Source organism: Phoenix dactylifera, unplaced genomic scaffold (assembly GCF_009389715.1).
Source record: "Phoenix dactylifera cultivar Barhee BC4 unplaced genomic scaffold, palm_55x_up_171113_PBpolish2nd_filt_p 001600F, whole genome shotgun sequence".
Classification (NCBI taxonomy): Eukaryota; Viridiplantae; Streptophyta; class Magnoliopsida; order Arecales; family Arecaceae; genus Phoenix; species Phoenix dactylifera.
This window is the reverse complement of record NW_024068905.1, coordinates 951-16,283: the sequence shown is the minus strand read 5'-3', so window position 1 is coordinate 16,283 and position 15,333 is coordinate 951. Positions and strand designations below refer to the sequence as shown.

At 34.6% G+C, this 15,333-nt stretch overlaps 1 protein-coding gene and 1 long non-coding RNA gene across 2 annotated transcripts; both read left to right on the top strand.

Annotated features, from left to right (window-relative positions):
- The first annotated feature begins 1,565 nt into the window (after positions 1-1,565).
- Positions 1,566-3,525, top strand: LOC120108865. Its single transcript, XR_005510020.1, has 2 exons — positions 1,566-1,604; positions 2,852-3,525. It is a non-coding gene; the product is annotated as an uncharacterized LOC120108865 (long non-coding RNA).
- Positions 3,526-10,052: 6,527 nt separating this feature from the next.
- Positions 10,053-14,438, top strand: LOC120108864 (brassinosteroid LRR receptor kinase BRL1-like). The gene is made up of 2 exons (XM_039122595.1): positions 10,053-10,196; positions 13,766-14,438. Exons 1-2 carry the CDS (start codon positions 10,068-10,070, stop codon positions 14,090-14,092), a joined length of 456 nt encoding a protein of 151 aa, XP_038978523.1. The 5' UTR covers positions 10,053-10,067; the 3' UTR covers positions 14,093-14,438.
- Positions 14,439-15,333: the final 895 nt, after the last annotated feature.

Below are 15,333 nucleotides of genomic sequence, written 5' to 3'. Positions count from 1 at the left end.
GGGGCCTTAAGTTTAGAGTTTGGAATTTTCCAAGGCATTTCATTATGTGTATCCAAAAAATGGCCGCGGGTGATTGAACAAGACAGTAACTAGAGGGAGATGTTAACAAGGTGAATTTGGAGAATTAGATGAAGTGGTAAGTTTGAGATGGAGGAGATGGGATTTTGAGGGATGGAGGCAGACGAGCCAGGAGGGAGAGAGAGAGAGAGGTTGGGCACCAGCTGCTGACTGCTGTGGAACGTTTAAGAGAGAGAAGCACACAATGCTAGGGTGGAACACCTTTTAGTTTCCTTTCTTTTTATATTTTCCCTTTTTGTTTGGATAGTTTCCTCTCATTAGAAAGAGCCATTAGATGCGAGTCTGGATATCTCAATTTCTATTTACATTACCTTATAAAATAAAGAGAATATATCGGATGGTTCTTGCCTGTCAAAAATTTACTGAAAAAGATGCACTTGGTTTTTCAAAGAAATTTTGTTCAAAAGAATCATATTATCAATTATATTTTTAGTAGATACCTAAAAAATATGCTTTATTTTCTATCATTCTCCTTAGTAACTGCAGAAGTCATTATCTCTCTAGTCTAACCGTTCTTCTCGCTAGTTTCCATTTTAAAATGTTTTGAAGTTTGAAGTACTTTTTAACCCACCAAGTCCATGTCCCTCTACCTATCCTCTGATACCGATTTCATGCATTCAGTTTATATTTACTATTTTTATATTTAATATTTAATTTTTTATAGTCCTTGTTTTTATTTTATTTATTTATTATGATTATTATTACTTCTTAATCTCCATTGCAAGTTCCGAAATGGCAGTATATCTAGAACATGGTATACACCCCCGCGCCCCCCCTCCCCAGCGAAAGAAAAATGTAGTTTGAAATTGTGTTTTTTAAAGAGTCTTTTGGCTTGATGTGGCTTGTGGCCTGGGTTTCGACTGATGCTGGTTGGGTGAGTAGGGATCTAGATATTCTTTTGGCACAAACTTGGACTTAGAGTGCCTTCCAATCTCAAAAATAAATAAGTAAATAGAAATAATAATGATCACTCTTGGAAAATATGTATATTCTTGTCTATGCTCGGCTGATTTTAATCATTTTTTCTCATTTTCATCACTCGCTAGATTTCAAAATCATCTTTGACTGAGGCTAAAAAATGTTTAGGTAATCCTCTAATCGATCTAAATCATGGTCGACTGACTACAAGGGAAAATCAAAAATATGCAAATAAGTGCATGGCATTGATTATTGTTGCTATAATAATAGATGGTTGCAAGATTATGTTGTGGCCAGACAACAAGTCTAAATGGTTAAGGCAACAAGATGTTGGCCATTTAGGTTCCTTATTCCTTGCGGTCTTCTTGGCCCAGCTTTTCCTCCCATACTTAGGCTCTACCTCTCTCCCCGAATGTTTCTCTCATCCACAAGCTCTATCCTCCCTTCCCGATGTTTCCTCACATTCACAGGCTCCATCCTCCCTCCGTGGTTCATGCGTGTCCGCTATTCATGTCATTGCCTATATTGTATATAACACAATGGTCGTGAATGGCATGAAAGCAAGTTGGTTGCTTATAGGTCATCCGCAAGATAGTGCTAAAGAAAAGGTATTGCGTACTAAATTTTCTATATTAAGCTTCTAAGAAGAATGAATGAATGAATGAATATATGCTTTTAACTCCTTTTTCATTCATTCATTCATTCATCCATCTATCCTTTCTTTCTCTTTTTCTTTCCTTACCTCTTCTCTCTCTCTTTTTTTTTGTATTATATTACAATAGAAGCGCTGCCATTTGTCTTCAAATGCCAAACCTCATTTTAGAATACGTACTATAGGGATGGTGACAACCATCGGTCCAATTCTATTGAAAAGATATAGTTTGTTATTTTATATTTCATCTAACACATACAATCAAGGGAATTTTGCAAAAAAAAATCTACTTCACTTTTGATTTTCCAAAATCAAGATATTTTCTTAATAAGAAACGCTTTATTTTTGCATACCTTGTTTTATGACTACTTAAAAGCTATTTATATATGTGCATCAATGTGTATTTATTTGAAGCTCATTATTCATTATACAGATATATCAATATCTGTAAGTCATGTGTTCAACCAACATTATTTAAGGCATATTTGATGTCTATATTATGTTGTAGTTTTTAGTCTGACAATAGATAGACTAATAGTATATTCAATGAGCAGAAAGTAAAGTAAAATATATTATCTGTGTGGAATTCCTCCTATCAATCTTTAGAAATGATTATGTTCCTATTATGAGAAACAACAAGGCTTATATTCTGTAAACACAATTGAAGTACAAGCTATGTACCTCTTGGTGTTGAAGATTACAAATGGGTCTTGCATGCATTTCATGATCAGCCAGCAAGAAATAACATAGAAAATTATGTAAAAAATATCTTCCCCTTTCTCTTTTTACTAAATATACTTACAATCATGATCCATATCTTGCTCGTTCTAATAGAAAATGGAAAAATTTTTACCACTAATGATCGTAGATGATGTTGTAAATATTACATATTATCACAACTTTCTATGAATGTTATACTAATCATGCCTCGGTACTTGAGTTTCTATTTTGCTAATTAAAGATTTTCATTGGAAAAGTTTCGAAAAAAAAGGCTCTTAAGATCAAAGCAAGTTGTATCCGTGACCATAATGATCAAAGTCATTCCACCTATTTTGAAATTCCCTCATCTCCAATCATTCTTACAAAGGCCACTAATCCAAGAGGACTACATTGTTCAACTTTTTTATTTTAATGAATGAGATTTCTTATAATCCTTTTTCTTCCTGCTCATAAGCTAAGATGCGTAAATGACATTTTTCTCAGATGGCTGCAGTCCGTGCATGGTTATTGATGGCATTACTCGCAAGCATTTGCTTGGTGAAAGAAAATAATGCAGAAGATATTGGTTACGGCACTATTGGAAAAGGTGGTGGTGAAGTTCATTGTGGAGTTGGGACATAAGGGGAATTGTCGTCCTCATGAAGCAGCGCCTTACCATAGACCTTGCCAGAAAAAGGATGGGTGTAGAGGAGATCCACCGAACACGGAAAAGATAGTTGAACATGATGGAAATTTGCCGAAGCCCAAAGCAGGGAAGAGAATTAAAGATGCTGAACAGTTGCTTCACTCACTTGGGCCAACTCCCATGTGAGTTTGTCAAAGTATGCAAGAGAAGGAGATAAAATCTCTTTCCTCGTTAAAAGAAGAGAAGAAGATCGATGAATTCTCGCACTTTGTCGAGTTATGTTATATCTATTTGTTGCATGATGTGTGTAGTACGTGTTGCTGGGTCATTTTGTTTACATTCTCTAAGCTACCTTCTAGGGAAGATGATGGCCCTACTGAATTTCTTAAGCTTAATTAGCCAAATTTCTTCGCATTATGGAGGAACTTGGTTTGTGTCATGTTAATAGAGTGTTTCCTTTTTATCAATTATGTAATACTACCTTGATCCACAATAAAGTACTGCTTCCTCGCAGAGGCAGCTTATTTCTTTATCTGTATCTCACATTAATCCATGTTTTAAAACCACCAGCAAATTATGCAAGAAATTAATGGGGGGGCATGACCTTTGATATTTTTTGTTCTTTTGCTTTCTTTTTAATTGATTTTGTAGTCACAACAAATATAACCCAAGCGCTTGAAAAGGTGGGAGCAAGTGGGAGCACACAAATATAAGGCTATCAAACAGTTAATTAATGCTTTAGTTCCTTGTGTTAATGCGAGCTTAATTAGGAAGGCTCTTCTCTACTGAAGGCATGCATGCAAAAGAAACTGATCTACTTGTCCCTCGTTGACTTCCATGAATTTGAATTTCCAACTGGAAACTTGTTGACAAAATCTATGCTACTTTTGATGCATCATTGACGGGATGAGGTTTGGGTGAATACACTGCCATCCCTCGTGTAAACTGCATTCAACTACTCTTATGTCAACTCTAGTTACAATAACCTCCTTGATAAATGGAGCACCATATAAACGAGGTTAAAGAAAAAAATCAAATGTTTACCGGTCATGACTAAGATATTAGGGTCGAAATCGGATCGGATATGGATCGAATACTAGTATATCCGGTTCGAGCTGGTACAGTGTACCATGAATTTGATGGTTATTGTGTGGAAGATTTATAATCTCGAATGCTGGGTTTAACTTTTCTAATCATTTTTGCGGTTGAATTTGTGTTTTTCATGGCCAGCGGTTTTTTTTGGCACAAAATTTAGCTTGAGTACAACTTGCTTGATTTGTAAATAAGTTGAATTAGAGGTATTCTTGGTTTGTTCCACCTCAGCTTGATTCTATAGCCTATTATAAAACCGGGAAGGGAATATTGCCTTCTTGATTCTTTGTTCTAGCTAGACTTTTGGGTCCAGCTGGGATTGTTATCCTCACCCATCCCCTCTCTCTTTAGGCCATAATAAATGGTGTAAGCATCATGGGAGACCATACCGGTTTTTCATAATACTGATAATGCCCAAAGGACCCACCCTTACTGTATTTGTCCATATAACAGAACTTCAACCGTTATTTTATCCAAACCTGTTTGATAATATTTTAGAATTAAATAATTAATTGTATGATGGTTATAAATTATTAATAACAAAAATAACAAGTTTATTTTCTTAGATCATTATTCATTGAATGAAAATGTTAAATTCAATAACCAAGCAAGAGACTTGAATTTAAAACCCATGCCTTTTCCTTATGAATACTCTTTTATTAGGATAACTTGTGGTTTTTTTTTTACATTTGTCATGAATAAGTTGAAGGTTTTTTATTTGAGAAAATTTTGTGACTAACCACCACTTATTGCATTCATCTAATGAAAAGGATATAAAAGTGGCAAAAATATCACGAAGAAAGCTACAGAAAAAAGGAAAAGCATATTTTTTCTAAAAAGTTGTTACTACCACAAACATATATAATTTTGGAATTTGTACATTTAATTTTTTTATTTAATGTTAATCATTTTATTATCAAATGAAATTATGTTAATAGTTAATTCTAAATAATTAATTATAATTTGATTGTACTCAATGTAGAACTCATAATTTTTGTATGATAATATAGGTGTACTAGCTAATTGCTGATTTGCAATTGGTCTCTATTTGCAGTAATTTCAGGCAGTTTGTCGTGCATTAAGATGCTTCTACTGAAAATTTTCTAATCTTTTTCATTGTGTCTGTGCATTGAATATGCATACTTATATATTAGCCATTATAATTGGAAATCATGGGTGATGTTATCAAAATTATATAATAAATGATTTTACATCTTTGCAGTAAATAATATTGTTGTATTTTTATGGAGAATGTAATATATAAATTATATTATATTTCCAAAATAATGTGAATATATTTTATTATTAGAGGGTGGGCTTTGGCGCAGCAGTTAGGTTGCTCCATTGTGAGCTAGGTATCACAAGTTGAAATAGGAAAACAGTTTCTTTGCATGTGATGATAATGCAACGTATATTTGTCCTCTACAGATCTCTCAATGGAAGGAGCCTTGTGCAATGCCCTTTTTTTAATCTTATGATTTCTTGTTAAGAATGACATATATATATATATATAAAGTAATCAATTAAAAAAAAAACTTAACATATGTATATGTTTTATGGTTTAAAACCTTGAACATCCATATCCTAGTGCATGCTTGTGTCTTCTCACTTGTTTTAATCCATTTTTCCTTCTTGTGGAGCATTCAATTGGAAAAAGAAAAAAGTATAATCATGAGATAGGCAAGATATAGATAGAATGTGTATCATCCTAATATATCTACAAATAAGTCTGTTTTATAGCATTATGAATGCAAACTTCAGTTCACAAGATTTAGTATTGTAGTTATTGATTATGATTCATTTATTGTAAAATGCAATATGTACATGAATGCACATCCCATCCAACTAGTAAGCTAAAAAATGAATAAAATGAATACTTATTTCATAATCTATATTATTTTAATTATTATTTATAAATAAAAATCTAACTTTGTACTTTTTTATTAAAGACTAACATAATTTATGTAAAAAGTATATTTTCTAACTATAAAATTGTGATATAATTTTGTAAGTTAACTCGAAATATATATGAATTTCTTAGTAAACCTTAGGTTCTCGCAATATCCCTTAAATGAGCTGTTTATGAACACCTTGATTTCTGCTCAAATATAAATGAGCTGGCTCTTACTCAGCTTGACTTCGTTACAAGGTCAAGCAGCATGCCTGGCTTTTTTTGAGCTTGGCTCGTGCACACTCTTAATCTCATGCGACTAGAAGAGTAACCCTCAAAGGTTCTCTGGACATGGAAATAACCTTGACAAAGAGCATTGAAAGGCAATGAGCCTCGGTTCTTCATGGTCTAATGCTGCAACCACATATTTTGTTTGATCTTTCTATGAATTTCTTGCAAATGTATTTAGATTTAGTGTGGAATTGGGTGGCTATGCCTTGTTGGTCTTCATACTGGAATTTTATGGGCAAACCCCTTCCAAGCTAGACTTTTCCAAGCAATTTGCTTGAAACTATTGGGTTGAAATAGGGAAGAAAGAGGAATGAATTTATTATTTATCCATATTTGTTTTAGGGGACCTTTACATGGACTGTGCAAACCCTGTATCAGCTGATACAGAGTTGATAAATTGAGACATTTTAAGGTAATTCAATCTTAATGTATTGAATATTAGAACTGAACTGATGCAGAATTTTTATTTCCTATGTGACTGTTTTAGACCTGATATTTTAGAAAAATATGTATCCTTTCATTGTCTTGACAGAAAATTTGTTTTTTTTTTAAAAGAAAAATCCTTACATAAAAAATTCTTTAATGTATGGTGGCATAGGCATGCTACTTCAAAATTTTCAGCCCTAAGTCCTTTGATAGCCACTGAAACTTGTTCTGTTGAATGTCTTTTTTATTTACAGATTTGACTGGTAAAACCTTGCCAGACTCTCCTGTGTCCTCTGTTGTTTAGACTGTGTTTGTCATGTATTATTTTTGTCATTTGATCATATATAGCAAGCTCGGTTAGAAGTTCTGTCATTGTGGTACTATATTCTTGGACGTGTTTATGTGTTATACTAGGTATATTAATGGTGTGGAATCTGCTTTGCTGATTGGGCAGAAAGATCTGAACAATTGGAATGGGATGCGCGTCTTAATATTATTATGGGAGCTGCAAAAGGCCTTGCATACTTGCATCATGATTGTTCACCTAGAATCATACATCGTGACATTAAATCAAGCAACATATTACTAGATGGAAATTTGGAGGCTCATGTGTCTGATTTTGGACTCGCAAAACTATTGGAGGATGAAGAATCTCATATCACTACAATAGTTGCGGGAACATTTGGTTATCTTACTCCAGGTATGGGAAAACTGTGCATCCAATAAAATCAAATTGATTTCAGAAAATATAGATGTAACTTGCATCTATTCTCTTGGAAACTCTAGGGCCTAAATATTGAAATACTTGCTTTAATCTCTTGGAAGCTTTAGAATTTAATTGCTCAACTACTTGCTTTACTCTGTTTGTGAGCTCATATGATTACATGCTTGCAATTAAATTTTTTTCTAGGGGCATCATCGCAACGATGATTTTCTGTACCAGTTAAGTAGTTTTTCATGCAGCACTCTCTCACCTTCCTTGTTTTCTCTTCCTCCAACACAACTAAAACACACCTATTTGATGTTTGGTTTATTATGTTGCTAGTTGGAAGAAGAAAACAAAGGGGAATTGACAAAACATCGTACATCTTGGACTGTTCAAGCCTTCATACACCTTCGGGTACAGCTCACCTATCAATGGGACCCATAAAAACCAAGACATTAAGAGGGGCCCTTAAGTTAAATGCTACAATAACTAATGTTGGGTTGTGACCTTCACTTCCTTTTGTGCTCTTCTTGCATCAACCAATCCTGTACATGGGAATATTTGAGTTAACAGGTGGAAGACTTGGCTGGTCTTGACTGATAAGCCTCACGAATGACTAAAGAACTCTACTCAAAGCACACCATTCTTGAAAATCATCATGTACCACTCGTTTATTTAATAGTACTGTGTTCTCCTGCTTAACAAAATATATCATCCTTGTTACTTATATTGGTATGGAGGGTGAGCCTAGGTGCAACCGGTAAGGTTGCTTCGGTGAAAATTTTTTGTAATCCTTTTCATTGTGTGTGCATTGAGTATGCATGTTTATACATTAACCATTATAATTTGAAATCATGGGTAATGTTATCAAAATTATGTAATAAATAATTTTATATCTTTGAGCCAAATAACATTGTTGTGCTTTTATGGATATTATATTTCCAAAATAATGTTAAGATGTCTAGTTATTAGAGAGCAGGCGTTGGCACAGTGGTAAGGTTTCTCTATTGCGACCTAGCGTCATGGGTATGGAACACTTAACTAGAAGGCTGCGTGCATCTGATCTACCCCAAATCTTGCAATAGTGGGAGCCTCGTGCGATGGACACCATTTTTTCATTAATATTTGTATGGATTTCTCTTGTTCGTCTGCATATGGCATGCAAAATTAGGTTCCGTGTACTGGAATTTTGATTTAGTTTGCTAGGATCCATCCCATTTTACTTGAAGCAAATTTTATTTATAATGATTCCTTGGATCACTACCATGCAACCTTCGGGACCAGCACTGCAGAGACGTGTGCTTGACACATGGCCTCCTGATTCAACAAAATATGGCCTCTTATATTTCACATCAAACCATCAAAGCAATTTTTTTGTGGTTAAGTTTCAGCAAAAATGATCAAGAGTAACATGAATGTTATGCATACCCATTAGATTGGTATTTACCTCCCAAGATTTGAACATGGAACACTCTCCGTCTGGATCAGTAATTGTTAACAAAAAATTGAATTAAATAATTATCTAATATTTTTATTGGTTTCTTAAATATTTTATAATACTTGAAAGTTTCAGACCACCATATAGTAAACACCACGACAATAAACCCAAATATTTCAGACAATATAATATCCTCTAAATTATGTTATACATGATCCCTTTTATTTTTCTTATTTTGGCATTTTTACCTATTTTTTGGCCAAATCTCTGAAACTCAAGCGGGAACCCACTGAAATTGCTCTAACTGAAACTTCGCAGGCTCTGCCACAACTGAAACTAAAGCCAAGTTTTCAAACCTTGTTTCATGCTCAGCACCCATGTTAGTATATATATGCTACTTTTTCCTGTAATTATTATGCAATCGCTTAGTCTTATGTTGATGCATTTTGTATGTATGTTAGTCATAATTGCATTCACATGTTATATCAGATGCTATTTCTTGATAGTTGATTTTAATTTCCTTCATTTCCATATTAGGTCTTCAAACTAAATTACGATATAATTTATCTTTCATTGTCTAGATATAGTGTTCGTATGCTCTTATCCTAAGTATTGCAATGCAAATGCTGATAACTTGATTTCTGGTGCTTCACCTTTCAAATGTCATTAGTTCCCAAGTATTGCAGCGCATGTCATCACTTACGCTTCTCCTCCCTCCTCTCTTAGCACAAAAGCTTTTCATACAATACAATTCTAGTTATAAAATACATACATTTGTTGCACCACTGATCCTCAGTCCCCATGTTTCCTGGTAGGTAGCCTAATGAATTTAGTTTGTAGGGATGCAGTTCTTTCGAAATGCTACTTTCTTTTATTTATAATGGTTTTCATAATTCAAATTGCGAATTTTAAAATCATTTTGTTCCTCGCAGGCATATGCATATCCAGTAGAGTAGATGAGCTCTCTTTGAAATCACAAGCTATTATTGGACTTTTTGCTTTCTATAATGTCAGGGACAGAATGCAGTTAATAGACCTAATATGTATGTACCAGGGTTCTTAGGCATAGACCTAATATGTATGTACCTGGTTCTTAGGCAAAAATCACAGCTATATTTGTATATAGACATGGAAAGTTGTGTTTCCAGTAATCATCTTTGCTCGAATGGTTGAAAATGCAGTATCTTTTATCTTATGCCTTGTCTGATTGTGGTCAAATTTACAGAGTACATGCAAAGTGGCAGGGCAACAGAAAAAACAGATGTATACAGGTTTGGAGTCTTGGTGCTGGAAGTTTTGAGTGGGAAACGACCCACTGATTCATTATTCATTGAGAAAGACTTGAATATTCTAGGATGGGTAATTCTCTGATTACTTATTCTTTCTGCATGGAATTTTAAGGGGAGATAATTTCTTAAATATCTGATTTGATTTTCTCATACTGTCATATTTTTTTCTCTTTCTTTCTTTCTTCTTCTTCTTCTTTTATGAGGTGTCTTTCTTTGTTTCTATTTCTGCTGCAGTTGAATTTCTTGATCCTTGAGGACCGTCAAAGAGAAATAATTGATCCACACTGCGATGGCATGCAGATTGAAAGCCTGGATGCTTTGCTCTCTGTTGCCATTCAGTGTGTTTCCTCAGCTCCAGAAGAGCGGCCTACAATGCACAGAATGGTGCAATTATTGGAGTCAGAGGTTATGACACCGTGTCTGGGTGACTTTTATGACTCTAACTCAGATTAGTTGCATTTCATTTAGTTGTCAACTGCTGGTTCATATGATGAAGATACATTTGAAGGAATACATAAAATGTTTTGGACACATTTATTTTCATTCATTTATTCTTCTCCGCACATTCTGTAAATGTGTTTCCATCTGTGAACTGTTTAGCCTCGTCTCTTCTTCTCAATGGTAGAAGTGAGAAGCTTTATCTTTCCACCTCAGCATATTTCTGATTCAGTACCATGGAATGTTATTTAGTCTATTGGTCGTGAGCGGTTGAAATCTCAATCTCTCTCTCTCTCTCTCTCTCTCTCTCTGTGCCTGCGAGCTTGTGCATGTTGATATAATGTTGAATACCAGTGGGGCCTTAAGTTTAGAGTTTGGAATTTTCCAAGGCATTTCATTATGTGTATCCAAAAAATGGCCGCGGGTGATTGAACAAGACAGTAACTAGAGGGAGATGTTAACAAGGTGAATTTGGAGAATTAGATGAAGTGGTAAGTTTGAGATGGAGGAGATGGGATTTTGAGGGATAGAGGCAGACGAGCCAGGAGGGAGAGAGAGAGAGAGAGGGTTGGGCACCAGCTGCTGACTGCTGTGGAACGTTTAAGAGAGAGAAGCACACAATGCTAGGGTGGAACACCTTTTAGTTTCCTTTCTTTTTATATTTTCCCTTTTTGTTTGGATAGTTTCCTCTCATTAGAAAGAGCCATTAGATGCGAGTCTGGATATCTCAATTTCTATTTACATTACCTTATAAAATAAAAGAGAATATATCGGATGGTTCTTGCCTGTCAAAAATTTACTGAAAAAGATGCACTTGGTTTTTCAAAGAAATTTTGTTCAAAAGAATCATATTATCAATTATATTTTTAGTAGATACCTAAAAAATATGCTTTATTTTCTATCATTCTCCTTAGTAACTGCAGAAGTCATTATCTCTCTAGTCTAACCGTTCTTCTCGCTAGTTTCCATTTTAAAATGTTTTGAAGTTTGAAGTACTTTTTAACCCACCAAGTCCATGTCCCTCTACCTATCCTCTGATACCGATTTCATGCATTCAGTTTATATTTACTATTTTTATATTTAATATTTAATTTTTTATAGTCCTTGTTTTTATTTTATTTATTTATTATGATTATTATTACTTCTTAATCTCCATTGCAAGTTCCGAAATGGCAGTATATCTAGAACATAGTATACACCCCGCGCCCCCCCTCCCCAGCGAAAGAAAAAATGTAGTTTGAAATTGTGTTTTTTAAAGAGTCTTTGGCTTGATGTGGCTTGTGGCCTGGGTTTCGACTGATGCTGGGTTGGGTGAGTAGGGATCTAGATATTCTTTTGGCACAAACTTGGACTTAGAGTGCCTTCCAATCTCAAAAATAAATAAGTAAATAGAAATAATAATGATCACTCTTGGAAAATATGTATATTCTTGTCTATGCTCGGCTGATTTTAATCATTTTTCTCATTTTCATCACTCGCTAGATTTCAAAATCATCTTGATTGAGGCTAAAAAATGTTTAGGTAATCCTCTGATCTAAATCATGGTCGACTGACTACAAGGGAAAATCAAAAATATGCAAATAAGTGCATGGCATTGATTATTGTTGCTATAATAATAGATGGTTGCAAGATTATGTTGTGGCCAGACAACAAGTCTAAATGGTTAAGGCAACAAGATGTTGGCCGTTTAGGTTCCTTATTCCTTGCGGTCTTCTTGGCCCAGCTTTTCCTCCCATACTTAGGCTCTACCCTCTCTCCCCGAATGTTTCTCTCATCCACAAGCTCTATCCTCCCTTCCCGATGTTTCCTCACATTCACAGGCTCCATCCTCCCTCCGTGGTTCATGCGTGTCCGCTATTCATGTCATTGCCTATATTGTATATAACACAGCGGTCGTGAATGGCATGAAAGCAAGTTGGTTGCTTATAGGTCATCCGCAAGATAGTGCAAAAGAAAAGGTATTGCGTACTAAATTTTCTATATTAAGCTTCTAAGAAGAATGAATGAATGAATGAATATATGCTTTTAACTCCTTTTTCATTCATTCATTCATTCATCCATCTATCCTTTCTTTCTCTTTTTCTTTCCTTACCTCTTCTCTCTCTCTTTTTTTTTGTATTATATTACAATAGAAGCGCTGCCATTTGTCTTCAAATGCCAAACCTCATTTTAGAATACGTACTATAGGGATGGTGACAACCATCGGTCCAATTCTATTGAAAAGATATAGTTTGTTATTTTATATTTCATCTAACACATACAATCAAGGGAATTTTGCAAAAAAAATCTACTTCACTTTTGATTTTCCAAAATCAAGATATTTTCTTAATAAGAAACGCTTTATTTTTGCATACCTTGTTTTATGACTACTTAAAAGCTATTTATATATGTGCATCAATGTGTATTTATTTGAAGCTCATTATTCATTATACAGATATATCAATATTGTAAGTCATGTGTTCAACCAACATTATTTAAGGCATATTTGATGTCTATATTATGTTGTAGTTTTTAGTCTGACAATAGATAGACTAATAGTATATCAATGAGCAGAAAGTAAAGTAAAATATATTATCTGTGTGGAATTCCTCCTATCAATCTTTAGAAATGATTATGTTCCTATTATGAGAAACAACAAGGCTTATATTCTGTAAACACAATTGAAGTACAAGCTATGTACCTCTTGGTGTTGAAGATTACAAATGGGTCTTGCATGCATTTCATGATCAGCCAGCAAGAAATAACATAGAAAATTATGTAAAAAATATCTTCCTCTTTCTCTTTTTACTAAATATACTTACAATCATGATCCATATCTTGCTCGTTCTAATAGAAAATGGAAAATTTTTACCACTAATGATCGTAGATGATGTTGTAAATATTACATATTATCACAACTTTCTATGAATGTTATACTAATCATGCCTCGGTACTTGAGTTTCTATTTTGCTAATTAAAGATTTTCATTGGAAAAGTTTCGAAAAAAAGGCTCTTAAGATCAAAGCAAGTTGTATCCGTGACCATAATGATCAAAGTCATTCCACCTATTTTGAAATTCCCTCATCTCCAATCATTCTTACAAAGGCCACTAATCCAAGAGGACTACATTGTTCAACTTTTTTATTTTAATGAATGAGATTTCTTATAATCCTTTTTTCTTCCTGCTCATAAGCTAAGATGCGTAAATGACATTTTTCTCAGATGGCTGCAGTCCGTGCATGGTTATTGATGGCATTACTCGCAAGCATTTGCTTGGTGAAAGAAAATAATGCAGAAGATATTGGTTACGGCACTATTGGAAAAGGTGGTGGTGAAGTTCATTGTGGAGTTGGACATAAGGGGAATTGTCGTCCTCATGAAGCAGCGCCTTACCATAGACCTTGCCAGAAAAAGGATGGGTGTAGAGGAGATCCACCGAACACGGAAAAGATAGTTGAACATGATGGAAATTTGCCGAAGCCCAAAGCAGGGAAGAGAATTAAAGATGCTGAACAGTTGCTTCACTCACTTGGGCCAACTCCCATGTGAGTTTGTCAAAGTATGCAAGAGAAGGAGATAAAATCTCTTTCCTCGTTAAAAGAAGAGAAGAAGATCGATGAATTCTCGCACTTTGTCGAGTTATGTTATATCTATTTGTTGCATGATGTGTGTAGTACGTGTTGCTGGGTCATTTTGTTTACATTCTCTAAGCTACCTTCTAGGGAAGATGATGGCCCTACTGAATTTCTTAAGCTTAATTAGCCAAATTTCTTCGCATTATGGAGGAACTTGGTTTGTGTCATGTTAATAGAGTGTTTCCTTTTTATCAATTATGTAATACTACCTTGATCCACAATAAAGTACTGCTTCCTCGCAGAGGCAGCTTATTTCTTTATCTGTATCTCACATTAATCCATGTTTTAAAACCACCAGCAAATTATGCAAGAAATTAATGGGGGGGCATGACCTTTGATATTTTTTGTTCTTTTGCTTTCTTTTTAATTGATTTTGTAGTCACAACAAATATAACCCAAGCGCTTGAAAAGGTGGGAGCAAGTGGGAGCACACAAATATAAGGCTATCAAAAGTTAATTAATGCTTTAGTTCCTTGTGTTAATGCGAGCTTAATTAGGAAGGCTCCTCTCTACTGAAGGCATGCATGCAAAAGAAACTGATCTACTTGTCCCTCGTTGACTTCCATGAATTTGAATTTCCAACTGGAAACTTGTTGACAAAATCTATGCTACTTTTGATGCATCATTGACGGGATGAGGTTTGGGTGAATACACTGCCATCCCTCGTGTAAACTGCATTCAACTACTCTTATGTCAACTCTAGTTACAATAACCTCCTTGATAAATGGAGCACCATATAAACGAGGTTAAAGAAAAAAATCAAATGTTTACCGGTCATGACTAAGAATTAGGGTCGAAATCGATCGGATATGATCGAATACTAGTATATCCGGTTCGAGCTGGTACATGTACCATGATTTGATGTTATTGTGTGGAAGATTTATAATCTCGAATGCGGGTTTAACTTTTCTAATCATTTTTGCGGTTGAATTTGTGTTTCATGGCCAGCATTTTTTTTTTGGCACAAAATTAGCTTGAGTACAACTTGCTTGATAAATAAGTTGAATTAGAGGTATCTGGTTTGTTCCACCTCAGCTTGATTCTATAGCCTATTATAAAACGGAAGGAATATTGCCTTCTGATTCTTTGTTCTAGCTAGACTTTGGGTCCAGCTGGATTGTTATCCTCACCCATCCTCTCTCTTTAGGCCATAAT